This window comes from Ricinus communis, chromosome 1 (assembly GCF_019578655.1).
Source record: "Ricinus communis isolate WT05 ecotype wild-type chromosome 1, ASM1957865v1, whole genome shotgun sequence".
NCBI classification, from domain to species: domain Eukaryota; kingdom Viridiplantae; phylum Streptophyta; class Magnoliopsida; order Malpighiales; family Euphorbiaceae; genus Ricinus; species Ricinus communis.
In genome coordinates this window covers 10,325,744-10,353,491 of record NC_063256.1, presented here as the reverse complement: position 1 = coordinate 10,353,491, position 27,748 = coordinate 10,325,744, and the positions used below count along the sequence as shown (strand labels likewise).

The following is a 27,748-nucleotide window of genomic DNA, read 5'->3' as shown; positions in this document are numbered from 1 at the left end:
GAATTTGTGACATAATCCAATATAACAAATAAAAAAAAACTAATCTATATATATGTGATATCAAAATAATAATAATAATAGAAAATAAAGAGCAAAAGTTCTAACAATCTTATTTATTAAAGTAAGTATTATATAAATATATTAGAATTTATTAGCACAATAAAATAGATAAAGAGTTGAAATTAATAAGTATATAGTGCAATAAAATAGATAAAGAGTTAAAATTGATAAGTATATATATTTCTCATGTTTATTTACCTTATCATATACAAATAGAAAAATCTAATAATAATGTATTATAATTTTTATAAAATACTAATATATATATATAAACAAAAATATCATAAAATAAAATAAAATTTATTTAGATGAAATAAATTATTATACCTCATTTTAAGAGAAGAAAGAGAGAACTTAAGAGAAAAAAAGATAATCTATAAGAATAATTCGTATAAATAAAAAAATATCTTGAAAAATAGAGAAAAAAACCACGTAAAATATTCAAAATATTGCTTTTATATATGAATAGATATATAACATTTATGTAAATAGCAAATAATTCTCCTCTATTATTAAAGAAGAAAGGAAAAAGAAATACAAATAAAAAAACCATTCATGATTCTCACAATACATAAAATGGTGGCATGTGTTTGCTCTCAGAATTGGATAACACGCTATTATGTATGAGGTACAATTAAAAAGAATTAAGAATTTGTGCACATGATTGGCTTATAATTTTAGATGTTGGTGTCTTTTCGTCAATCAAGCGGAACCAGATTAGTGGATACTAATCACAAACTAATCCAGTCATATATATAATAGCATTTTAGTCCAGTGGAAGAGATTGGTCATATAAAATTGTTGAAGAAAAGGGCAGCAAACAGCAGAACAGAGAAGCATAGTTATTGGGTTAGAAAGTTGAGATTTTAGGGCTTTCAATTCCAATTCCAAAGCAAGATGTGGGGTTAGGAAGGCGTGCAGTGCACCCAACACTGTTTATGATTGTCTAAAAACACATGTCTTGAAAAAGCACAACCATCTAACCCTACGCTTACTCATTTTCTGCTATTCTTGGGTCCTGCTTCAAGTGTGAAGAGAGTAATTTCTTTTGGATTGTCTTGATTAATAAAAGGGGAAAAAGAGAGGCCCTTTTATTTCTCCTTTTAATCCTCTATTTGGCGTTTCATCATCTCTCTATTCTTGATCAACTTGGAAACAGTAATCTATTTGACTCTACAGAAAGGGAAAAAGAAAAACATTGGTTAGATAGATGTTCATGAAATACGGACACACGAGAAGCTAACAGAATCATTTAATTTTATCCAATCCCTTCTCTCTTTTTTGCTTCTCTACTACCCGGTGGGTATATTGCTTACATGTGTAGCTGAACGCATGCTGAGGCAACCTGCTCGATACTGCCTCTGGCGGACAAAGAATGTTGGACCCTTGTACCCTGATGACCACCAATAAAACCACGTTGGCAGGCATCATGCTACAGATCCTCGATTCAATATCTTCTGCTCACTTAGACTATGTAACAGATATTTGATTTTTGAAACATCGTATATTTGGCCTAAACAATTGTAGATATTTATATCTTTCGAGTGAATAATACATCGCATGTTTAGTAACTGATAATATGAAGAGATTAGATTAAATAAAAAAATACTAAATATTTTATCTTTATTTATTTCGACCATTACCCAGTATTTTAACAGTTTAATATATGTCATAAGAAGTGAATAAAAATTGAAAAATAAACAAAGATGTATTATGCAAAATTATTTAAATTAACAACCAAGCAGGAGTAGAGCCGCTATCTAGCTAGTTTCAATCAGAAAAGCAAAATAGAGCAAAACTCAGAATCAGAAACTGACTGAACCAGAGGCTTCACAGGTACATGGTTGGTGCTTTTCGCTTTGCAATTGAAATATACTGTATGCTGCAGTGAACTAAAGAGGCTTACCTGGCAACTGGCAAATGTAATGAATATAAAACACATATAAGATTAAGTGTGGGTAGCCGTTGCAGTGTGGGGTAAAGACATGGCATCCAGAAATAGCAGGGCTACTATACCTTATTTTTCCAGTCAAATGGAATGATTTCACTGAAAAATCATTTATAAATATACGTTACCAATCAAAAACCAACATAAAATCTTTATTCCTTTTATTTATTTCTCTTTTTTCCCAAAGGGCAAAAAGTGAAAGAAAGAAATAACTACATAATGGGTCATATTGAATAATCACGCCTCCAACACCTTATTATCATCAATCCATGTTAGAGGAATCATGAAAGCTGACAAACATGTTTATAACAACATTTCTAATCGATAAAATCTACTATACTATTCTTTTCCCTTCTTCTTCTTCTTTTGATTGTTTCTTTCTTTCTTTCTTTTCTTTTCCTTTTTACTTTTTCCCTTCCATATACATATATATGCTTCACTTGATCACTGTCTTGCTATTAGAAGGACACCCCATTTTATCCACTCTCTCTATAGCGTGCCTCCTCTTCAGCTCTAACTCTCTCTTTCTCTGTTTCTTTCTTAAAGCATGGCCAACCCTGTAGCCATTTCATTTATCATATGGTTAAGTCTAGTGTCCTATGCTTACATTGTTCATGCTAGACCACCTTGGCCTCGGGGGAGATCAACCAGGTTCTACGACTTCAAGGTCTCTTAAGACTTTTTATCTTTATATACTTGTATACTTTTATTTTTCTCACAATATATAGATATACCTATGCTAATATATATATATTTGCTTTGATTACAATCAGGTACACACCATGACGGTTAAAAAATTGTGCAACACTAAAGAAATCGTGGCTGTCAATAATATATATCCAGGGCCAGTTGTTTATGCCCAAGAAGGTGACCGAATAATAGTCAAAGTTACCAACGAGTCACCTTACAATGCTACCATCCACTGGTACAATAATGTTCCTACTTAATTTTCTTCAATAATTAAGATGATGGTCATATCCAAATTGGTTTTTCATATTATATTTTGTAGTTTTTTTATATCCTTATAGTAGTAATTAATTCGTGTTATTTTTTGCAAGGCATGGTGTACGGCAGATACTATCATGTTGGTTCGACGGACCTTCATATATAACTCAATGTCCAATTCAACCTGGGCAAAGTTTCACTTACGAGTTTACATTAGTGAAGCAAAAGGGCACTTTCTTTTGGCATGCTCATGTTTCTTGGCTTAGAGGAACTGTCTATGGTGCTATTGTTGTACATCCAAAGACTGGGGTGCCATACCCATTTCCTTTCCCTTACGAAGAGCATGTAATTCTTCTTGGTAAGTGATCACAGTCTGGAATTTTGTAAAGGAAAAGGAACTCAGTTATTACGAGACAAGCTCACTAGTGTGATAGTAAAATATAGCTTTACCTAAATACTTGCACTGACTCTTTTGTTTTTGATATGATTAGGGGAGTATTGGCTCCAGGATGTAATGCAACTTGAGAGGCAAATGCTAGCAAGCGGGGGAGCTCCTCCTCCTTCAAATGCCTATACCATCAATGGTCGCCCTGGCCCTAACTACAATTGCTCTGCTAACGGTACTGAAATGCAACTTCTCGTTTTGATTTTCTATCTTAATAAGGGTAAAGAAAATGTATTTTTCATTCTTAAAAAGCAACAGCTACAGGGTACTAAATAACTAAATTTTTATATTAGCTTATAATTTATTACTGTCGTTGTTGTTGTTTCAGATGTATATAAGATTGACGTGGTCCCTGGAAAGACCTATATGTTAAGGTTGATAAACGCAGGCTTAAACATGGAAAATTTCTTTGCAATTGCTAATCACAGATTAACAGTAGTAGAAGCCGATGCTGAGTACACAAAACCATTTACCACCAGCCGTGTTATGCTTGGACCGGGACAGACGATGAACGTCCTCGTCACTGCCGATCAGCCAATAGGAAAATACTCCATGGCCATGGGACCTTATATGTCAGCTCAGGGTGTTTCGTTCCAAAACATATCATCGATTGCCTACTTCCAATATGTGGGTGCTACCCCTAATAGCATATCGTTTCCAGCCAGATTACCCATTTTTAATGATAATTTAGCTGTTAAGACAATCATGGATGGACTGAAAGGCTTAAATACTTCGAATGTTCCAAAGGAGGTTGACAGGAACCTGTTTGTCACCATTGGATTAAATGTTAATAAGTGCAGGTCCAAGAAACCACAACGAAACTGCCAGGGTCGTAATAATGGTATCATGGCAGCTTCAATGAACAATATAAGTTTTATTAAGCCAACAGTTTCAGTTTTGGAAGCTTATTATAAGGGAATTAAGGGTCATTTCACTGACGACTTTCCTGGAGCACCTCTTAGATTCTATGACTTTGTCAATGGGGCACCTAACAATGCCCCAAATGACACAAACTCAATGACTGGGACTAGGACTAAGGTTCTTGAGTTTGGAACCAGGGTTCAGATCATCTTGCAAGACACTGGAACGGTCACAACTGAGAATCACCCAATTCACCTCCATGGCTATAGCTTCTATGTTGTGGGTTATGGCACCGGTAACTATAACCCGCAAACAGCAAATTTCAATCTGGTTGATCCACCATATATGAACACAATTGGAGTTCCAGTTGGGGGATGGGCAGCAATTCGCTTCGTAGCCGACAATCCAGGTAATTAACGTCCTAAAATCTTAATTTCTAAGTTAAGCTTAAATTGGATGATTAAACTTTTTAACATTATAATAATGTATAGCTGATGACATACATTTGGTTATAGGGGTTTGGTTTATGCATTGTCACTTCGATGTACACCAGTCGTGGGGGTTAGGAACAGTGCTTATAGTGAAGAATGGTAAAAGACACTTGGATACCTTGCCCCATCCTCCCTCGGATCTGCCAAGGTGCTAGGGACTCTTGGATCTTCATTTTTCAATAAAAATGGTTGTGAACTTTTGGGTCAAGAATTCTTTTGGCGCAAGTGTGTATTGTGGTCAATTTCTTTCAGCTCAGAAAATTTATGGGTGTAAAGAAGTAAAGATTGGGTTAATAAAACTGCAAATGTCCCTTCATTTCTTTGATTTGCAATTTTCATTAGTCAAGTGCACAAGTAGTAATCAACCTCCTTTTCTTTTAATCTGCCTAAGAAGAGCTGATGGACCTCCCACCCTTGAGACGTAAACTTTTGATGTTAAGTTAGGGGTCTACAAACTATAAAATGTATGCTATTACAATAGTAAATAGCAATCATAACAACAATAATAATGATAATACCATCAACAAGCTTGTAGAAACAGTAAATTATGAAAACCCAAGAAGCCATCAAAAGACACAAAATCATAGGTAGCTTTCAGAGAAGATTTTGTTTATGGATGTTACTGTAAAAAACTTCAAGAACGTGTTGTTAGGCTTTGGCTCCACCACTTCTCCTTGAAACGTGACGCGACTTGAGGGGAAGCAGATTCTCACACCCCTTGGAATATGGCCAGTGATCGTTGCTCTTTAAGACATATTTAAAACAGTAATTCAAATTCCTTCCACAATAATACTTTTATCAATCTACTATCAAATAAATAGTTCTTGATTAATTTTTATTATTATTAATTATGTAGCAGAATCTTATCTTGACAAATAGCCAAAAAAGAATCCATTATGGCTGTACCTAAACCATAAACCACGGCATAGCTTCTCCTTAAACTACCTAATATATAGATATAACCTTTTGTGGGGTTAACAATAACAATAATTGAACATGTCCAAAAACAAAAGATGAAATCAATAAATTGTGAAAAAGAATAGGCAACCATATTTTGTTCTGAAATAAGAGACTTCGTTTAGTTGAAGCAATTTTAACGAATGAAAATTCTGACACCCAATACAAAATTCCCTTTTTTTATTTTTGCTCATTCAAACTCTTGGAAGATAAGTGAGAGAAGAGGAACATTAGATGGAGCAGTAAACATTATTGTTGTGTTGGATTTATGGAATAGTCAAGGAATAAATCAAATAATTATTTCACTTTAATTTAAATCTGAAAGAAAATAATTATTTTATTTTTTTAATATATATATAATATATATATGTATATATTAGAAAATAACTATTTCCAATTTTAAGATATAACATATTTTTATTGTTATTTATCTTATCTTAAATTCAATATATTATATTTTATTATCATTATGGCTATCATTATTTTCCACCGGCTCATATTAATATATAAAATATATAATTATAATTTTATTTAAAATTAGCTAATCCAAATTGATGAGCTAAAATAACTATTCTACTTCTATTTATTTTATTCTTTTAGAAATTACTATTTTATTTCCTAACTATTCCACTCCATGAATTGAGGAATGATGGTAACAGTAATAATGATTATGATTCTGTGCATGGCCCGTGATCACTGTGAAAACAAGCTACACAGTAGATACTCATAGAACAATGCAACCACCGATCATCACGAAATCAGAAAGTCAAAAACTTAGATGGCCCTAAACTAAGCAAGCAACTACGATCCTTTGAAAGGTGGATAAAAGCATGTCACTTGGGGTCAATGGTACGTATGAGTATCATATTGCAGGGATATTATGGAACACTAACTGAGAGCAGAAATGGATGTCGCAGAGATTGAGAAGTGCCTCAACTAAAATTTCTTTCTCTAAATGCATCCATTTGCATTGGGATCCCACTTTCATACATAATCTGGGAAAAGCACTGCTATTTTGACGTTTCTGGAAACAAATCATAGAGAAATCCTTCGTAGAGTTTTAAGCAATACTGCTGAATGTATCGCTGTTGAAATACTCAAATAAGAATGATAGCCTTAATACAATTATACTGTCACATGAGGATAAATCTCACACAATGGATTTAGTAGTTAGCACAATCAGTCTCAATAGAATTACATGAAGTGGGAAACTTTAGTGCTCATAGAAATTCGTACTCCACTGGTAGTCCATAAACTTCATAAACTGCAATATTCGCTGTAGAATGAAACAGCAGTGTAGACCAGTAAACAAAATTTTACCATATCTACAACGATTCAATTCTGAGCATCAACTAAAAAACTTGTATTGAAGGAAATGTGCAATTAAACAAAAACTTGAAATATCCTCTCATTGTCAGCAATTGACATATGGTTACTGTTCGGAATTGGCTCAGAACTGGAACCGGAACCAAATGATAGGCAGACAGTTCAGTCCTAAACAAGACCAGACAATTTCAGTCGTGAAACTGGACTGTTGAAAATTAAATTTTCTTTTATAGCCGCCATGCAGCCCTCTTAGGCTGCCTGCATAAGGCTGCTTTTAGCCCTTTTTTTTTTCTCTCAGGTTGCAGCAACATTCATCTTTTATATTGAACGCGAACCGATGGGAGATTTCAGCTCAGGATTTAAAAGAAAAGGGAAACAATGACCCGGGCAATGGGACTAGAGTTGAAATTTGGGTTCCAGTTTTTGGCCGATCCAGTCCTGCTGATATCGGTCTGAACCAGGTGGTGGCTGCCTAGTCAGCATAAATGTTCAGCTACCAGCCCCTATATCACAAAGAGGAGACGTATGTGAAATTTAGTAATCCTTTGTAAGGCTGGTACAACAACCTCTCATACTCATCAAAGTTCTGGTAGATAAGGTGCAAAATAATATATAAGACCAATGCCTTTCATCCCAGAATAGCAGGGGAAGATTGGCATATGCCTCCCATAGGAAGGCCTCTTGCTCAAATGAGTATTCCACAATCTCAAAAGGAAACTAAGTTTCCTCTTTTAAGATTGTTACAATAGTTTACTGTCGTTTTCCCAGTACTCTTTTGACTGTTGAAATGGAAACTCATTTGGGCAAGATGCTTTGCATGGGAGGATAGCAAACATCCAGCATTGCATTGGCAGTCGCAGACTTCACATCAAAGCGGTAAGTATAAATATTACATAGATATAAATATACTTGTTTTCAGTGACAATGTTGAACTTAAATTTCTCACTAACGTTAACGGTTAATACATCTCTGCCGTCCTATTCTAGAATGTTAAAAGCACTGAACTTCTACTACATATTTAGAGGGAACATTAATTGGTAATTCATTTATTATCAGTTATAGTTATCAATAAAGGATTTTGAGAATAACAACTTATTTCTGTACAGAGGTCATGGATTGATACTCTCTGAATTCCAACTATTTTCTCCATTGACCCTTTGGCCAATGGTAAATATTGTTCTCTGGCTACTCTTCAAGTTCAAGTAATCAACCTGCAAATTCGAAAGTTATTATGGTAAGCAGGAATAATGCAACAATTTATAGATCGAAGAAGCCATCAGACCTGCTCTGGATCTAGGACTAGCAGGCAAAAGGCGGCGACTGGGCCTGAAGAAGGATCCAGAAAGAGTTCACTGGGATGTTGCTCGGTTAGACAAGGAAGACCAGGATTAGGACCGAGGTACTGAAGTCTTGATTTTATAGAACTAGCAAACCAAGATTTCTCTCTTAGCTGCATTGAAAAGACACATTTCTAGATTACATGCAATGTCATATTACCAAAATGCATATTAAAACTTCTAACTAAAATTAATTTCCATATGTTACTGCAGATTTCAACAACTCCATGACAAGTTAGTGCGATGAACAGACACATGGTACCAATGCAGAGAAAATAAAATTGAGGTTTGTGCCAATGCAGTGAAAATAAAATTTAGGATCTATTGAAGATTGATCTTAATCCTGAAGGATGAATTTGAAACTAAAAGATGGCTTTGTTCTATCTGCAGGCTCTTTTCACTATATATCTGCAGCCATCCGCAAAGCAACTGATAAGAAAAGGAGGCAAGGAGATAAAAATCTTTATATGTTTATCCCTTTCTCATGCTAGGTTTCAAAAGTCAAAATCCAAACCAAAGTCATCCTTCTCATTAGCCTAAGCATTTGATAAAGCTATCATCTCAATAATGTCATCTTTTCGCAAACTCATTTCGACACTCCTCATTCTTAAACAGATATGGTGATTAGCTGTAGTGAAGAAAGATGAGGGTTAAAATGCAATTTTAATCATGACCTTTACCGTATCAGTAGCCTAAGCATTTGACAAATATAATGTCATCTTTTCGCAAACTCATTTCGACACTCCTCATTCTTAAACAGATATGGTGATTAGCTGTAGTGAAGAAAGATGAGGGTTAAAATGCAATTTTAATCATGACCTTTACCGTATCAGTAGCCTAAGCATTTGACAAAGCTTAATCATATTGTCAACCACATTTAGGCAATAGAATGTTTAAGGCCCCAAGACATCTGTGGAAACTGTGATGAAATCAGATAAAACATGACACTGAATACTGAGCTAAATGCAGTTATAGGTACCTCAAGCTTCACTGGATCAGGATCTGAACCATCAATAACATCAACCCTTCCATTGATACGAAATTGCTCCCAAGAGTCCGTAAAATACCAACATATCTAGGAACAGTTAAGTTTAAAATACCCATTAAAGCCTATTACAAGTCAAAAACCATTCCACAACAACCTTTGAGTTAAAAAGTTGGTGCAATTCTAGAGCAACCATTAATAATAATAATAATATTAAAAAGTAGGTCTAATACCTCAGCAAATGAACATTGCTTAAGTTCTTCAGTCTGCATAGTGAAGCCAAAAGAAAAAATAAAAATTGTTATAAATCACTATCTAACTACAACTTGAATTCTATCAGATGATTTCTTGCTACAAGTCATAAGTCCTAGACACACTAGGTATCAATCTGACGCGCATAATAAACAGGATTAATTCAAATCTAAATCCTCTAATTTTGTTGATATCATGTTTCCTCTTTCCTTGCAAGTACATTTATCTTTCAATACTCTAAATTCACGAATTATCCAATAATACTAGCAAGTCCTGCTCTTTTTGATACTGTTTTGCAAAGCTCTTTTAAGTCTTTATTTTCATTTCTGTTTTGCCTTTAGACTTTCGCTTCAGCTTTTATTAGATTAAGCTTAAAAAATAATTCATAGAAATTTTTAACAAAATGTGAACAGTCTAATTGAAAATGAAACAATGTAACCTTGCGAGTTCTGGAATCAGTGTTGATTTGGATCTTATCGCTACGCTCTACAAAACCCCTGCAATTTTCAAACTTCTCATCCTTATAACCATTATCAAACAAACGCCAAATAGAGAGGGTACCTGAAAACAACGGTGCGGTTTGAAGGTCTTCCATCAGATCCAATTGTTGCCTGGAACCGTAACGACAACCTCAAGGACAATAATTGACCAATGAAAAACATGCTCGCGGAAATGATAAAGAGACGCACCAATTGAAAGAAGGAAGAGTGCCTCAGGTGTGAATTCGACTCTAACGCGCTTAACAGAAGCTGCTTCCATGGAGCCGTTGCGGTTACTGCCATAGTTTTTTCACTTTCGTTCCTGTTCTGCATTGCTGGTTGATCTTGCTGTGCTGCCATTTTAAATCATTTCTGGGCCGTTTGGGCCAGACCTGAATTTTCAGAAGGTACTAGCTGGGCGTCACTTTGGTCCCAAAAGGCTCTGTTTTGAAAATAATTTTAGCCGAATGGCTGCTGAATTTGTAGTGGGCTAGTGACATTCTTTTCGCTAGCAAAGCATAGAGGGACTATGATACCACTTTTCTCCAAGGAGGTTCAATTCTTCAATAATCTCCAAGCTCAAAATCCCTTCCTGTGACAGTTTCTGGTAAATAACATTAAAATTCTACAATGGAATTAGTAAATGAACTTTTAAATACTCTAGGTCATGAAATTAAAAGTAACAGGGAAAAAGGAAGAAGAAGAGACCAGCTAAAATTTCTTCGATATCCATCCAAAAGGATATCATTTCTTGGTCAAGAAAAAGAACTAAAACTAACAGGTTCTGAGAGATGGATCTTTATTGCCTTTTCTTGCTCTACTTAGATTTTGCTTTTGTAATGTTTCTTATAGCCTTGTGATTTTTTATTTTATATGTTTATTTTTGTTTGAGGAACACTCAGTTGTGCAATTTTTAAGAACTAACGAAACCTATTATTTTAGTCCCTCAGTTCTTCAGAATAACTGAAGTTTCAAATACTAGAATTTTACCTGCAAAAGAAAAGGCAAGCTAAGAAAATGTAATGATTGGTTGTGCACAAATCTTACAGAATAACTAATAAGGATTGATAATAATAATAATAATAATAATAATAAAACAAAATTAAACAGGATTGGATTCTACATGACGTGTTCTAAGACAATGGCAATAGCTTAATTTGGCTCCAGTTATGAGATGACAGAAATATCTCAGGACCTTTGTTTTGGACCTGGAATCATACTAGTATAACGTAGCAATTTCTGTCGAGTAACTGGAGTAAGCAATATCGTCAATCTTCCCCTTGCATTAAGAGAATAAAACAGTAAGTAAATCCACAAGTATAACATCTGAGAAATTTCGTTTATAAAGTATATTACACTTACAATGATGTATAAAATCTAATACATGTGTATTCTAGTTTCCTTTTTTTTTCTTTTCCTTTCCGTTTACATAGGAGAGGTAGACCAACTTTTTAAGATGCATCACCCATCCTGCCAAGCTTGTGGATGCAAAGGTTCGTTTTGGAATGAGCAATTGTGTACCAGCGCACCCAAAAGCCAAAGGAGAAAAAAGACTTTTGTTCCTGTTGAAACTAAGGAGGATTTGTTTTAAACCCAGAAAACACAAGCCGGAAGGAAGAACAAGTTACACAGTTATCATCATATCCTAGGCCAGGATACTCCAACCATGTCATTCCTAAGATACTTGATAAGACCGTCTGTTGGTCTAGACAGCTCATGGACGCCTCTTGCATAAGCAAGACCAGCCACAATGCTGCTCCATTTGCTTCACGATAAATACAAGCTTATAACCAATTCCCTGCTTTCTTGGCAAGGCCTGAGGGGCTTGAGATAAGCCAAATTCAAGCAACTTCCAACAAAGTAACCCTTAGAGAGGCATATGCAACTTGGATTAATGATGCTCAAATACATACAGTGATCATATGAAACAAGACTACGCTCCTCAAGTCAATATCCGGCGGCAAACAGTGGTTCCCCCTTCTCGGTAGGCGCGGGTGTAGAAACTGCCATTGCTAAGTAAATAAATTAAAGAATGGTATCTACACAAAATACTGAATCCAGCAAAATCTGAAAGCAATTGATGCTGAGCCAAAATACAAATCAAACTTTGCGCACCTAGAATCTTGCCAAAATAGCACCATCGTTAATTTAGCATCTTTGCCATTGATTATGCAAGCACACCATATGGCGCAAGACCTGTCGTGGCCATCGTACCCAAAGTTGATGCATTTTGCAAAATCATTCAAATTACCCATGTTGGTTGCATCCTCAATTGACAAGGTTGCAGACAAGATGATTAAATCATAAATCTTGCCAAAAATGCTGGGAAATTTCAAAGAATTCCTGCAAGATCTGCTGATTCTCAATATATCTAAGTGCAAAGTGGTAATCCATAGTTTTGAAACCATCTGATCCGTCCATCCCAGCCAGCCGTTACAATCACCAAACCTAATGCATGAGGAGAACCATGCATGCTCTGGATAGCCTTCAAAAACTTGTACTGGGATTTAGACATTGATATGCCCGATGAGCTTGAAGGAAGATTTTCCTCTGGCCAAGTTGCAGAACCCTTAGGCAATGACTCGGAGAAAAATCCATGTCTAGTTGGGAAATTATCAGGTGAAGAAAATGGTAGTTTGCGTCGTGAACTCTCGCCTGATTCTGAATGTATTGACATTCTGTCATCATTAGACAGTTCTGAGTTCATAGATGACAACATTGTTCCAGATATATTTATAGCAACAGAATTTCCATGTATTGTTCCAGGCCATGGAATAGCAACAGATGCATTGTTTGAGAAGAAATGCTCACATGCCCAAATGTTCTTTACCCGGGGCACAGGCCCTTCCTGCATAATATAGTTCCAGATATAGACATTGGAATCCTCACTAGCTGAAACTATATGTGTCCCATCTGAGGTGAAGGATGCAGATATCTGGCTTCCTGCATTATGAAGGCCTGTGCACAAAAATTAAATGTATTTAATATATATTAGAAAAAATGCAAAGTAAGAAACAATAGCAGACAAGCACTGGGATTGCAGAAAATGAAGTTAAATAAAAGATTATATAAGAAGAGGGAATACTAAGATCCAAAAGGTAAGGAAAAAAAAATGTGCACCTCGATATTTGCATATCACATCTACCCCATCAATGATACGGACTTGTGAATCAGCAGAAGTAACCATTAGTTTGGTTGGATCACTTGGGGAAAACTGCACAATGGCAAAATGAGAACGTTACGCACACATAGGAGAAAAAGGAGCCCAAGAACTTGGACAACGCAAATAAATAGGACAAGAATAAATGAAACAGATGAAAAAGATCACCTGAAAGCCAGTTATCCTCTTGAATGGTGACTTCTTCTTACCCTGTAAGCATATTTGTGCATATAGCTGTAGATGATTATCTGATCCATGCAAAATAGACCAGTTAGTGCTCACCAAAGCAATCCTCCTGCATCATTGTATAACATTCAAATCAACTTTGAAGTGCGCATCTATATCTTGCATCGACAACAGACAATACAATGGTACAAGTATAACAGACTAACAGGAGGCTGATATAGGTATTGCAGTGTGGTGGCATTTTTTCAAGAAAAAGGGGCTACAAAGCTTGGATTAGCCGCACAAAAGCAGAGGAATCTCATATCTAAGCTTGCAAAAACTAGCAAACGCCAAGCACAGGTGGTTGGCTTACAGCCTTGCACACAGACTAAGTTTTCAAAATATGCAGCAAAAGTTATGAAAGCATACATCACCAAGCGACCACAATACTGCAATAACTGTAAAAACATAGAATGCCTGGATTATGCTTAGATCTCCTACATATTATATGTGTTGGTGCAAATTAATTAAGAAATGAAATTATACCTGAGGCATCATAAAAACGACAATTGCCGGTCATGGAGCCAAGAACTAGACCCTGCATGAGAAAGAGGTTCAGTTAGAATTTCTTATACTTTCTGGCACCTGATTCTATTGAGAAACTAGCAGAAAAATCAAGCCAAACCTTTCCATCAGGGCGATAACAAACAGCTGTAACAATTTCAGTTATATCAATCCAGTCAATAACTTGACAGCCAGGAATTTCCCAGATGCGTACTTTCCCATCGATCGAACCACTGATGAAGGAATCATCATCCATGGGATTAAATTGAACACATGTAACTGTATCAGAGTAATGCAAAGACATCCATCAGAAAGGATACAATTAAAATGTCCAAATACATCAGTCAGTACTATCATAATCAAAAACAAGTAGAAGACCAATCAGAACTAAAGGACGCACCATAGTTATTGTGGGAGAAGATGTGAAGGCATTGGTTACATCCCACTTGCCACAAGCGAACAGTCTTATCAGTAGAAGACGACAGTAGACACTGCACAGAGTAAAATGGCAATCAGACATGGAGTCCAATGACTCCAATATCAAGACCTCAGAACAACTAAACTGCTCCTGAGCAATTACTCACATTTTTCTTTGACCATGAGAGATCTAATACCTCCCCATGGTGCCCATAAAATTCATGTACGGGCTTCTCTGATATTCCAAATACTTTCGGAGGGATTACAACACAAGCTGAGTCTGATCTTGTTCTCAGATTCTTGAGTTTACCCTTTTTCACTTTATCAGCATGAAGAGGAACTAACTCAGAAACATTATTAGCAGCCAAATATACAAATGATGGATCACCCTCAATCTCACTAAACTCATTTGATCTCTCTAAATCCAAAACATGCCAAATACGCACAATTCCATCTTCACCAGCACTTGCAAGGTACTGACCATCAGGACTGAACTTCATTGCCAAAATTGAACCTTCATGGGCCGCAATATCTTGTCCCATATAAAGAGCTGAAAATTCCTTGAACCGCTTCTTATATGACCGAGCTCTAACCATTTTAGCCCAATCCTTTGCAACTGGACAGTGACCATTGTATTTGGTACCCCCAGCTTCCACCTGCCGATCAATTATGCAAGCAACAGTACCTAATCTCCTTAACCATCCAATCTTTTCCCGCTTTCTTGCTGCCCTCAAATTGGACACATCTCTCCGCATCACTTTCTGAACCAAAGGGGATAACCGAAGACTCCTCTCAAACTCCGCAACAGTAAGTAACCGATTCGAGCCCACTTCACGAATTCTTCCCAAAACGCCATCCTGTCCAAGTTCATCAATAATATACTCTATCCCATCATCCAAATTCCTAATTCTACATTCAACATTTTCCTCCATCGCCCTATCTAACAACTCTAAAGTATCACTAGACCAACATGACATGGAAGAATGACTTGATGAAAATCTATCATCAAATGTGGATGATCTCAGAACCGCATTACTATGTTCAGTCACTCTATCAGTCTCAATTTTCCTATCCTCTGATGAAGTAGTATTACCAAAACCATTACTCGTAATTGAATCCACATTTAAACCCATCCATTTGAGAAATTTATTCCGCCGTTCACGAGGGCTTTCCAAGTTCTTAGTCCAAACCTCATAACTAAAACTACCAGGGAAGAAACCAACAGCACCACGGTCATCAGAATCCAATTTTTCTGCGCCGTCAGAGCTTGAATCAGACAGAGAGGTAATGTCCTCACGTGCTTCAAAGAATTGATCTTCTTCTGCACTGGAACTCCCCATGGTTGTTGGCATTAAATCATATGCAGCCAATCATCTCCCCAAAGCCCTAGGTAGTGACCTAAATAACCCATAATTAAAAATAACTCAATCCATGATCATAAAATTAAAAATTAATTAAGACGGGAAAAAGAAAGACACAAATCCCAATTCTAATCTAACAACTAAAAAAAAAAAAACTAGAAATGAGACAACATAGATAGAAGAAATGGATTCTCAAGAAAACTCTTAAACCTTAAAAAGAAAACTGAAGAATGAGACAATATATAGAAGAAATAGATTCTCAAGAAAACTCTTAAATCTAAAAAACAACACCGCACACCAGTACACAGACAGATCAGCGCACATAAATAAAAGCAATTAACCACATAGTACATTAACATGAGCAAGCAATAACGACACTACAAGGAAAGAAAGAAGTAAAGAAAAATAAGTAATAAGCAGCAAATGATGAAGAGATAGGGAAAAAACACCAACTATATAATGCATAAAATATAAATAAACAAATACATAGAAGGTAAAGACGGAAACAGACAAAAAAAGTGATTTGTGGGTGTGGGGCTTTAAGTTTAAGGCACCTGAGGTTTTATTCTGGATGAAAATTCCGTCCAATCCATCAACAAGCTATCGGTTCTTCATTTTCCCAGCTATGTCTTTGCATCTACTAGAGAGTGCTAAAGGGACTTCAATAAAAAATTTAAAAAAAAAATGAAATTGGAACTAGGGAAAAAAACAAAGAAAAAATGAAAAAGGAACAAGAGGATTGTGACAAGAATAGGGAGGAAGGGAAAATCTCGATAGGGGTGAAACTGAATATGGGTGAGCCCATATAGGAGAATCCGGTAGCTTACTGTATTTCTGTGCCTGCCTCTCTCTCTCTGTGTGTGGTACCCGATATCGATATACTGTGCGTTCTTTCGCGGCTTAATAAGTCTTTTGCTATTTAGCCCGATTCTCTTTCTTGCAAGTGTCATTACCAATGTACAATGTTAACTACCCGTGTCCAATTATTATTTTATTATTTTATTTTGTTTAAATAATTAAAGAAACATAAAGATCCCAGTTATTGATATTGCATCCCAATGATACTCCTTAAGCGTAGAGATAAAATTTATCTCGAACATAAATTCTTAATCCAATTTAAATAAAACCAGGATTATCCCTCCCTTGTTAATAAGGGGCATAGATGGGTTTAAGCAACTCCGCTTCATTTCCATTCTATGACCCACTCTAAAACATTTATATATTTTTTATTTATAAAATATAACTATGACTAATATATTTTTTAAAAATATATTAAATATTATTTAAATTTAAACTATATTTATTCAATTATATTTAGTAATAATTAAAATATTAAATAAATATATTTATAAATTTAATAAAAATATATTTTAGCATAAATATATATGAAATAAATATAGTAAGCATTATTTAAATCCGATCTGGTTTTACTTTAAAAAAGAAATTTTATTCTGTATCTGTCTCATTTTTTGATACGATGACAATGGAAAATGTCAAACTCACTCAATACATCTTGTTGTGATTCATATTTATATATTTTTTTTATTAAATTATTAATTTTAACTCTTTATATTATTTTATTTTAAAATGTGTGTATTTCAATAATATTTTTTTAATTTTAATTAACAAAATAAAAAATATATATAAAAAAGAGAATGTGATTCTTAAAAAATAATAAAATAAATTTAAAAGTCAATTTTTCTCTATTTAAATTTTTAATTTTAATGAAAAAAATTAATTTAGAAAAAGAGAATAAATTAGAATTTTTCTTAAGATTTTAATTTTTACATATATTTTTATAATAAAAAAATAATTAAAAGCTTATTAGAAATGCTTTTAAATAGAACTTTTTCTTGATAAGATAAGGTTTTACTATTAAAAAAAATTCCCCATCAAGAAAACATATATTTAGCTCCTGCCAAGAATGTATAACCATATTCATTTGCTTATTATTTGTAAACTTTTTTTATGTCAATATGATGTCCACAGATTTTTGACCATTGAGCCGTCAGTATTATTATCTTGGGATTGAGAACAAAACTTTAATTCAAATGCATAGTTGCTTAACAGTTTAAGAGTTATTATTATTATTGTTATAACCAATTATTTTGCTGCACCAGGAAAGACCAAACCCTGAAGAATTATTCCGGTGACGATATATTTACGAAAACTATTCGAACCAGAGCTGATAAACATAAACTCCAAAGGTTTCAGGAAGGTAATAAAACAGGAGGATTGAAATGATCAATATAGAGGGGCGTGACCAGGAAAAAGGCATCCTGAAACAGGCGGCTGCGTATTGCGTCTGACTGTATTGTCTAAGCGTCCAATCATTTAGATGGGATGGCTATTCTGTTATATAGGTACCCTGCTTGCCTGATAAATGGGCACCCGCACGCGCTCATTCTTTTCACTCCCATGTCCCTCACCCGCACCCCCCTCAAATATTTGTAATTGCTGCATTCAAACTAGAACTTTAACGCACGGACCACCCGCTTAATACTCCTATCCAAACTTAAAATATAATCATTTATAGATAGTAAACTTATTTAATGTATACATACTAATAATGTGAATAAAAATTAAATTAATAAAACATTGTTTTATAATAAAATAAAAATACTGATTAATTAATAAGATTTGTCAAATTTAAATCAATCAAATAAAATTTGATGATATGAATAAAATATTAATATTAAACTAATATTCATTGTCCACAAAATTAATCCTGAACTTACTATAAATATCAAAAATTAAATTTAAATATGTTCAAATCGAACTATATATTTTCTCAACTTATTTTATTAGTGTCGAGCAGCAATATATAAAAAAAGAATGTAAGTAGTTAAAATGTTATTGTGTAAAATGCATAATTGTAATCTTTTTATAAGTCGAGATTTGACTATGACTTCTAGATTTTAATAACTTTTTTTCCTCTAATTTCTTTTCGGTGGTTTTCTATAATTGCATAATATATATGATGTCCATAGATATGTTATTTTTATTTATTTTCTTATTTCATATTGTCACCGTCATTTCCATTTGGTGTAAATATTGTATTGAAATATCATGATTATTTTGTCCTAAGCATCTTAATTATATATATACTACTCTATATTGTTTGGCTAAGATTTAAGCATATATAAGAAATTTTATGTTATTTTAAATTTATTATATATGTTAGTTTACATAAAAGGAGAAAAAAAGCAAACATACGTGGCATGAAATTGATGACCGCCTCCGTCTATCAAAATAGCATTCTGGCTTTATAAAATCCATATATATATATATATATGTCAAAAAAAATTATAATTAAAATATTTATGAATATGACGTAATCGCTCCAGAGACTTTATGCTGAACAAAAATTTCATCCATAGGAATGAGCTTGAGAACTTTCATACACCAATCATAAGCAGACCGTAATATACCTTGTTTAAGGCTGTTGGAAATAGGGAAATCCCGCAGCTTTCTAATGCCTTTCCTTCCTCCTTGAACCCCAACCTGACACTGTTTCACATCCCAAAAAGATGGAGCTATATATAAATTAAACTTATCGATGAAAGTCTTCTTTTTCGATGATGAAGTAAGACCAAGCTCATAAGCTTATCCTAGGTCGGAACAAGTCGATAGGATTTCTTTTTTTCGTCCTCATGCCTCTTTCCACGTGGCGATATGGAGACGAGAAAAGAAAAGAGAGGGATAGAATTTCTCTAGCTTTTGGCATAGTGGGCTTCGACGGATTTATTGAAACCATTGAATTCAAAATATGATAAAATATATTAATATTATATATATATATATATATATATATTAATTTTTGAGACTTAAAATTCTTTTGATATATATATATTTCATTTTTGACATATAATTTTTTTAATATGTATGCTTATTTTTTACATATAGAATTCAAATGTATATGTAATTTTATAGTTTTTTCTATTAATTCATTGATTTATAAATTACATATCTAATTAGACATTGACTCTAATTCTAAAAAATAGTATATTAATTATATTTTAATATTATATTAACTAATAGATAGTTTCATAATCATAAATACAACTAATTTTATCTTAAAAAGAATTTTATATTAATTATATTATTTTCAAATAAAAGGAAAGAAATCGGTTTTCTTGAGATACAACTATGAATTTCTATTTTTTCGTTATTGCATTGACCACTGACCAATTCCTCTTTTATTGGGGAGTATACACTTGTAATTTTGAGCTTCATACTACTCCTCTCAAGAGACATATAAGATCTGAGGCCTCTCAAAATAAATGGGATGACAGTTTTTCATTTAATTAACTAATAAATTAGTTTTATAATTAGATGATAATTATAATTTTAGAAAAAAATATTTTAAAAAATATTTTAGATATTATATTCAACAACAAATTAATTTATAATTATATATAAATTCTTAATCTTAGAAATAGTAGTATCAATTATATTAATATATTAATTTATATAATATTAAAATTAATTAATAAATAATTTTAAAAATATCTTAATATTATTGAATTAATAAAATTTTTAATTTTAAATATTTAAAAAATTAAACCCTAAACATTAAGTTTTTTATTAAATTATGTATATCAATTTAATTTTATAATTAAAATAATAATAATAACAGTCATGCAGTGCATAATAAACAACTAGTTAATATAATTTTTGTTTGTTTACGTTTAATTTTTAAATTTATGAGCGTCATTTCCAGAGTAAGAATTTAAAATTTTGTAAAGACATGCCCATCCGAAGCCTAATGTTGGAAATTTAATTTTGTAGTTAGAGGATCGTAATCTTTTTCTAGATGACAAATATTCTGCATTTTATTTATTATTATCTTATACAGATATCATAAAATATTAACTATATATTACATGTGTAAATTATTACTATAAAATTATAATATAAAAATATTTAATTAAATAATAAATAATGTACTATTTATTAAACATATTTAATTATTTAATTATATCATAATTTTTTATTTTTTATTTAATAAGAATTCATGTATTATTATGTACTATACAAATTAAACTCTAAATAAATCTATATAAAATTATAAAATACTTAAATTTTTTCTTGGCTTTGATTTAATGATTCATCATTAATATTAAACTTTATACATTTATTTTATATATCAAAAAGAACTTTACACGATAGAAGAATCATATGCAGTTACAGTAAATATGCCATGTGTGCCCGGTCTTTTGGCTAGCTATCTACAAATCCAACTCCTCATATTTTATTTTGAACAATATCCAACATTTAAATAAATAATTTATTTTAGTAGTATAGTATGAGAACAATATCCAACATCCAAACAAAAATTATTTATTTTAATAGTATAGTATAATATATAGTAATTTATTAAATTAATTATAGGATTAGAATAGGGATATATGTGAAATTATAATAGCATTAGGACTGAAATAAGTTAAGGCTAATTAATTATATTAGAATTAAAAAATTAATTACTAATTAATTTTATTTTAATTATAGAATTAAATTAATTACATATAAACTTATGATAAAATAAGCTCAGTAATTATTAATTAATTATAAAATTATTTTAGTCAGTTTAAAAATTCTCAATTTCATACTTTTTATGTAATATAGATAAATTAATCATCAAACCAACTATTAAAATATTTTAAAATATGTGATGAATTTACTTCATAAATTATTTATTATTTTTAATAAAATTAAAATATCCTGAATTTAACATAATTAGTTATATAATAAATTACTAATAAATAATTTTATTATTAAAAATCAATATTTTACATCACATATTAAATTATAAATATCTTACAGTATTGATTGATAGGAGATTAAAATAGAAAAAGAATTCAATAAGATATATATTTATAAAGTAGAAATCACGGTTTTCTGAGTGAAAAAGAACTAATCTACAATACACAATCTTTTTTATACTTTTTCCAAATATGTGGCCATTTGGAGCAATAATTTGAAGGGTCTCTTGTAAAAGCATGACAGCATCCAATTACAGAAGTACCAAAAAGTGTAACCTCAACTCCTTAATCACATTAAAATGTTTATTACTACCGACTGTCTGCTGTCTGTTGTTGAAGCAACATTTCACCAGTACCGTAATCAAGCCTTTATATAGATGATTGTAGTGTAACAGGACCGTCTAATAACTTGTCATGAGTTCACATTTCAATACATTATCAAGCCTGTCAAAAATAAAAATAAAAAACTATAATTGATAGCACGGTCAACAAAAGCAAGCTACATAAAGATTTTCAAAGGCTAACTTTGATATTTAGAATATCTATAAAGAATGTTAGAAAGCCTCAGACATAATTGTCCGACCATTTACTCTAATGATAAAGTCAGTAATTTATAAAAGGATGGTTAAAGTATATAAAAGTATAAGATAGTATCTACCTGCAAGTGTGATGTCCTCATTTCTTATATAGACGTAAAGTCTTCTAGTCCTTTTAGAAAAGAAATTTCATATTTATGATCGTCCCAATCATATTAGGATTTGTATTCTTTATTAGCATAGTTTTAGGTCGGGTCGGATTATGACAAGAGTCCACCTAAGACACGATCACTTAGAATCCCTGTTATAGTGGGATACAATCTCTGGTCAACCCCGCCTTTCTCGGATGGGACATGTTGGCTTTATTGTACTCGGTTATTATTAGTTCCCCCTCTTTGTTTGAAAGATTAAGTTTGGTATTTCTTATTTTACTAGTGCTCGGTAATTCTTGCCCAGTATCGAACTTGGTGCTTTCAGAGCATTAGACTAACGTATTATGCTTAATTAAGTGAGAAATAGGAGGTAAGCTTGGCTACACTGCTTGAATTTCAAACGTCTATGACGTTTGGCAATGCTCACTGACGTTTCATGCATCGCGCAAACCATTTATCATTTATGTTTTGCTGAAGAACGGTTATATCCCAAATTTTTAGAATGTTCCTTCATGACTTTGAGGGGTATTATTGTCATTTAGTATCACTATAAATTTGGCATTTTCCTTTTCTAAAACACTTTTTGCCATTTTCGAGTTTCCTAGTAATTTTTCTTATATTTTCTTGTTTAGCATTTTTAGAATTGTTTTTTGCCCTGCAAGTCTCAGTTGTCATAAGTAAGTGCCTTTAATCTCTTTTGGTTCTTTTTTCTTTTTTTTTGTTGTAGATTTTTTTGTATTTTTTAATTGTTATGGAGCCATCCCAACCTTCTTCTCTTTACCCAGAATCTATGTATGTTGATAGAGATGAGTTTGTGCAAACTCGTTCTCAAAATATTCTGACCATCACCCCAATTCTCAAGAAGAGGTGGAGGGTCCTGAATCCTCCTTCAATGATGGGGAAAATGATCACCATCTCTACCCTTCCAAAATGGACCTGACCCGAATTGGGTATATCCAAGATTGGTATAAAATCCTGACCTCTTCTTATACTTTAAAAGAGGTCCCAAAAGACTTTCTAGGAAATAGTGTTCCTGAGGCTGGTCATATAGTCTTATACGAAGAGCATATTAAGGCCAGTTTAAGGCTTCTTTTAAATTCCTTCATCAGATCAGTCATTCTTGATATGAACGTATCCATAGCCCAATTACATCCGAATTCTATCCACCTTTTTGTTGCTTTTAAAAAACTTTGTAAAAATTTCAATATAATTTTGACTTCTTATTTTTTCTTTATTTTTTATCTGGTTACTCGGGCTTATAAGTGCCCTTTATATATTTGAGAGCTCGAACTGGATCCAAGCTTTTAAATGATCTTGTTTCCTCAGTCCATATCTCGCGTGACTATTTTTCCTGGTCGCCCATAAAATCGAATTTACTAACTTACCGAGGAGATGGCATGTGCCTCCCCTTAAAAACCCAACCAAACTTACCCTAAAGTCAGACCTCGTAAACAAACGAACTTTAATGAATATTCAGAAGAAAGGGACTACATTACCTGTTACTCTCTTAATCGAGCAATACCTTTCTGAGCTCGACACTACCGAACAAGGATCTGAGCTAGGTGTCAGCACTTCAGGTATACCTACTTGGTATTTCTTGTTCGGTATTTTTACTTTATCTTTGTCGTGTTATAGGCCTCTGATGTGATTTTCCTATATCTTGCTTTTGTAGTGATCGATTTGAAGTAGTTAAAGAAGATTAAACTTAATAAAAACAAAAGACATACCACCTCCTCTTCCACTCCTCCTTCAACTTCGGTTTCTAACGAAATATCCGAGGTCAACACGAATTTTGCTAACCCGACCTTGGGACTTAATTTTAGGGACCAATCCTTAGTATTACATTTGTTCCTTCTACTCAGAATTTAAGGAAGCGTCCTCGGTTGGTAGACAAGGATGATTGCTTAGAGGTTGATACTCCTGCTTTGGGACATTCGCTTGATCCTCAGTGTTATTTGGAAAAAAAGTATAGGGCAGGTCCAAGAGTACAAACCCCTCCCTTGGCAAAGGAGCTTGCCAGTCTCCTTTCTTTCAAGGCTGATGTTCAGGAGCTTGATAATATGCATCCTTTCGAATTTCATGCTCAGTAGATGTCCCTTATCCTTCAGTTAACATAGCTTCTTGCCGGTCTTATCTTAAGAGGTTATTTTTCTTGGGCGAGAATACTGATTCTTTTCTCGTAGGCAGTAATTCTAGGAAACGCTGAGAAGCATTATAAGAGGCAGCTGAGCGAGCAAGCTTCCCATGATCGGGTGAAGGCCGGGAATTTCGAATGTGTCCTTCAAAAACAAGCTGAAGAGTTTGCTAAGGAGCGAAATTGAGAGGACAAGCTTCAAGTAGCCAATGCTTAAGCAGAAAGTGCTACCACTCAACTTACCTTTATTGCAGTCGGGAAGAGGAATGTAAATCTCTGTATTTCTAGGCTGCAGCTGGAATATGCTATTATTACTTCGAGATTTACTGATCAAACCTTGGTTAGCAAGAAATTAGAGGCTAAGAAAGATAGGTTTTATTCGGAGATGTTGTTTCTTTTATCCAGCTATGGGGGGACTATTAAAGAGGTTCTGAAGGCTAAGTTTTTGGATTTTGATATATCTTTCTTGGAGGAACTAGACATCAAAGAGTTCGGCAACAAAGCCCGGGAAAGAGCTGTTGAAGAAACTGAGGATGGAGAGCAGGTGGGAGTTAAGGTTGCTATTGTAGTTTCTCCCTCGGGAGATGATCTTGATGTAGAGGGTGATCTCAACGAAGCTTGGGATATTGTAAACAAGTCCTGAACTTCGCCATTTTGTAACAATTTTAATGTTTCAATGAAATTTACTTTCTTCATCCTAACTTGACTTGCTCTCATTCCATTTGAACTTGATTATATTATTTCGCTAAGTATAGTAGCTCGGTAATATTAATGATATGACAAATCTTCCATATAAACATGTTAAAATATAATAGATCAATATTATTCAAAATGGGATAAACTTTTATACCTGAATCTAGATATTTTACTAAGTATGATAACTCGACCATTTTAATATATGTTCTTTGATTGCTTTGAGATGAACTCGTATGCCCGGGGTGATGTCTTTATGATAATGCATTGACATTGTGTAAAGTATTCTGAGACGAGCTTCTGAGATAAGCTCGGTGCGCCTAAAGTGGCGCCTTTAAGATATTGCACTAATATGTGCTAAGTGCTCTAAAATGAGCTCGCTACACCTGAAGTGTCATCTTTAAGATAATGCACTGATGATTTGCTTAGAGTGATGTACTTTATTAATGAGAAAAAAAAAATAGAAAATCAAAATTGCAAAATGAAATGTCAAAAACTTTAACCTTAAATTATGCCTTGTACTGTGTTATCCTCAGATGTTTATTGATAATACTTCTTGAGTACTCAGACATTCCATGACCAAGGAAGCTCTCTGCCTGCCATGTTAGCTATTTATATGCAGCTCATTTGAGTACTTTTACGATCTTATAGGATCCTTCACAGTTATGCTATAGTTCGCCCACACTAACTCCTCTTTTGCCAATATTGGCACTCCCTATTACTAGTTCGCCTAGGCAGAATGACCTAGGTCTAACTTTTTGATCATGGTACTTCGCCATTTTGTGCTTATAGGCTTCATTCTATATATTGGCTTCTGTTCTTCGCTCTTCCAGAAAATCTAGGCACAATCTCATATGCTTCTCATTCTTTTGTTCATCATAATATTGCACTCTTAAGATCGGCATTTCCATTTCTACTAGTATCACGGCTTCTGCTCCATAGGCTAATTTGAAAGGCGTCTTACCAGTTGTCGTTCTAGGTGTTGTTCTGTATGACCAAAGAACGTTGTGAAGCTCGTCAATCCATATGCCTTTTCTTTCATCTGATCTTCTTTTCAACCCTTGAAGGATTGTTTGGTTGTGACCTCGGTTATCCTATTGGACTAAGAATGAGCTACAACGGTGAACCTCAGGTTGATTTTCATATGAGTATAAAATCCTATAAACTCTTTTATTATCGAATTGCTTTCTGTTATACTGATGTATATATAGATGTACTTTCATTGATGATGAATTTTGTACAAAAGGGGCAAATTTAAATAAATATAATTTATCAGTTGCTAAATATGGAGAATGCCATTTTGACATCATCCAAAAGTAATTAAATATTGTTGAAACTCGTACATACCAAATTTGGTTCAAAACAATTTAGAAATATGATTATGCAGTCCTAAATATTATAAATTTATTAACAATATTATAAATTTATTAACAATATGGCTTAAATTTAATAATAATTATGTTCATTTACTAAGTGATTACTTAGTTTTCTTATGTTAATATCACAAAATTGTCTACAATTAATTAATTATATGATTAAATTATATTTAACGTCCGAATTGTAGTTATTTAATTAATTTAACACTCAATATAACTTAAAATATTTCTAAATTTATTTTCTATACTATTTTAATATCTTTTTATATATATCTTTATTTAATAGGTTCATATATAATATATGAAAGTATTTAAATATTATTAAATTTTAGATAAATATTAGATTAAATTAAAAATTAATTATTTTTATATAAAATAAAATAAAATTTAAATATTTATTAAGTTAAATAAAAAATTAAAATATTAAATTGATTGTTCATACAGTGGTTGAATAAGAATTTTCTCTTAATCCTTTAATCATGCATTTTCTCTTTCTTACGGCGCTCATAATTTCCATATGTAATATTCATGCGGCCCGCCAAGCTTGAATTTAGAACATAAACTCAAACAATAATACACGGCTTATATATATATATATATATATATATATATATATATAATATAAGTACATATATATAAAATACCTACTTATTTCTTCTTCTTTTTTCTGGTAACACTTACTTATTTTCAATTAGACAAATGACACCATTTCTTATGAGAAAGGCCAAAAAAGAAAAACTAAAGAGATTTGGCACTACTCTTTGGATGTGTTTACCTTCATTTTGAATAAATTGATAAATTGATTTGTTTTATTTCTTACAATCTTTCATTAAGTAAGAGGGAACATTTATAGAGGAAGGGATCAAACATTATACCGGAGAAATGACAGAAAAAATGGTAATATTTACAAAGGATAATTAAGCTGCCATGGCTATATATATATATCTCAAGCTTCTCCTATGATGCGATCTAGAGAGAGAAAACACACGACAGAGCATGTGCAGTGCATGCACATTCTTTGCACCCCTGTCCTCTTTCTCTATATACTTTGGATTCATCGCCGGTCATCTTTAGTGAATCATAATGAAAGTTTTACATTATATAAATGCTTTTATATTTTTTTTAAATAATTTTTATCACATTTTAATATATATATATTATAATTAATAAAAAATAAAAAATATTTTATATTTTAATATTAAATAATTAAAAAATATTTTATTATTTAAAATTAAATAATTAAAAATATTTTATTATTTAAAATTAATAAATATATATCATCTATTATTTGTTGTATAAATAGAGATATACAATAAGGGTAAATTAAAATCTCATATTT

The 27,748-nt window shown here is 32.7% G+C and overlaps 3 protein-coding genes and 1 long non-coding RNA gene across 11 annotated transcripts; 2 read left to right on the top strand and 2 right to left on the bottom strand.

The window, feature by feature from the left end:
• Window positions 1-2,231: 2,231 nt before the first annotated feature.
• LOC8263490 (laccase-6) lies at window positions 2,232-5,066 on the top strand. The gene is made up of 6 exons (XM_002523268.4): window positions 2,232-2,675; window positions 2,782-2,933; window positions 3,067-3,311; window positions 3,445-3,573; window positions 3,727-4,668; window positions 4,775-5,066. The coding sequence occupies exons 1-6, from the start codon at window positions 2,556-2,558 to the stop codon at window positions 4,903-4,905; spliced, it is 1,719 nt and encodes a 572-aa protein (XP_002523314.2). The 5' UTR covers window positions 2,232-2,555; the 3' UTR covers window positions 4,906-5,066.
• Window positions 5,067-6,799: 1,733 nt separating this feature from the next.
• Window positions 6,800-10,984, bottom strand: LOC8263489 (pyridoxine/pyridoxamine 5'-phosphate oxidase 2). 5 transcript variants are annotated; one of them, XM_048371871.1, is made up of 7 exons: window positions 10,297-10,984; window positions 10,169-10,218; window positions 10,047-10,104; window positions 9,589-9,621; window positions 9,350-9,445; window positions 8,316-8,483; window positions 6,800-6,983 (listed from the first exon to the last, which is right to left on the bottom strand). In XM_048371871.1, the coding sequence occupies exons 1-7, from the start codon at window positions 10,444-10,446 to the stop codon at window positions 6,921-6,923; spliced, it is 618 nt and encodes a 205-aa protein (XP_048227828.1). In that variant the 5' UTR covers window positions 10,447-10,984; the 3' UTR covers window positions 6,800-6,920. The 5 variants fall into 5 exon arrangements, with proteins under 5 accessions (XP_048227828.1, XP_048227835.1, XP_048227825.1 ...); XM_048371878.1 differs by lacking the exon at window positions 6,800-6,983 and adding an exon at window positions 7,015-7,536 and having other exon boundaries at window positions 10,297-10,953; XM_048371868.1 differs by lacking the exon at window positions 6,800-6,983 and adding an exon at window positions 7,896-8,244 and having other exon boundaries at window positions 10,047-10,086; window positions 10,297-10,903.
• On the top strand, window positions 8,529-8,904 carry LOC125369449. Its single transcript, XR_007215110.1, has 2 exons — window positions 8,529-8,656; window positions 8,761-8,904. It is a non-coding gene; the product is annotated as an uncharacterized LOC125369449 (long non-coding RNA).
• Window positions 10,985-11,392: 408 nt separating the features above from the next.
• LOC8263487 (WD repeat-containing protein 44-like) lies at window positions 11,393-16,703 on the bottom strand. Of its 4 annotated transcripts, none has more exons than XR_007215106.1 (9): window positions 16,308-16,702; window positions 14,560-15,790; window positions 14,376-14,466; window positions 14,097-14,254; window positions 13,958-14,009; window positions 13,415-13,494; window positions 13,207-13,300; window positions 12,202-13,044; window positions 11,393-12,089 (listed from the first exon to the last, which is right to left on the bottom strand). XR_007215106.1 is itself a non-coding variant. In XM_048371859.1 (9 exons), coding segments are annotated over exons 2-9 (1,809 nt in total). In that variant the 5' UTR covers window positions 15,745-15,790; window positions 16,308-16,703; the 3' UTR covers window positions 12,626-12,762. The 4 variants fall into 4 exon arrangements, 3 of the variants coding, with proteins under 3 accessions (XP_048227812.1, XP_002523311.3, XP_048227816.1); XM_048371859.1 differs by lacking the exon at window positions 11,393-12,089 and having other exon boundaries at window positions 12,626-12,764; window positions 12,898-13,044; window positions 16,308-16,703; XM_048371855.1 differs by having other exon boundaries at window positions 11,393-13,044.
• Window positions 16,704-27,748: the final 11,045 nt, after the last annotated feature.

Coding starts and splice junctions, on each gene's coding strand:
- LOC8263490 (XM_002523268.4), top strand. CDS start 2,556: ATGGCCAACCCTGTAGCCATTTCATTTATCATATGGTTAAGTCTAGTG. Junction 3,574..3,726: donor CTACAATTGCTCTGCTAACG/GTACTGAAATGC, acceptor TTGTTGTTTCAG/ATGTATATAAGATTGACGTG. Junction 4,669..4,774: donor CTTCGTAGCCGACAATCCAG/GTAATTAACGTC, acceptor ATTTGGTTATAG/GGGTTTGGTTTATGCATTGT.
- LOC8263487 (XM_048371855.1), bottom strand. CDS start 15,744: ATGCCAACAACCATGGGGAGTTCCAGTGCAGAAGAAGATCAATTCTTT. Junction 14,255..14,375: donor CTTCTCCCACAATAACTATG/GTGCGTCCTTTA, acceptor ACTCTGATACAG/TTACATGTGTTCAATTTAAT. Junction 14,010..14,096: donor GTTATCGCCCTGATGGAAAG/GTTTGGCTTGAT, acceptor TTTCTCATGCAG/GGTCTAGTTCTTGGCTCCAT.
- LOC8263489 (XM_048371865.1), bottom strand. CDS start 10,446: ATGGCAGCACAGCAAGATCAACCAGCAATGCAGAACAGGAACGAAAGT. Junction 9,446..9,588: donor AGCAATGTTCATTTGCTGAG/GTATTAGACCTA, acceptor AACTGTTCCTAG/ATATGTTGGTATTTTACGGA. Junction 8,484..9,349: donor CTGATCCAGTGAAGCTTGAG/GTACCTATAACT, acceptor TTTTCAATGCAG/CTAAGAGAGAAATCTTGGTT.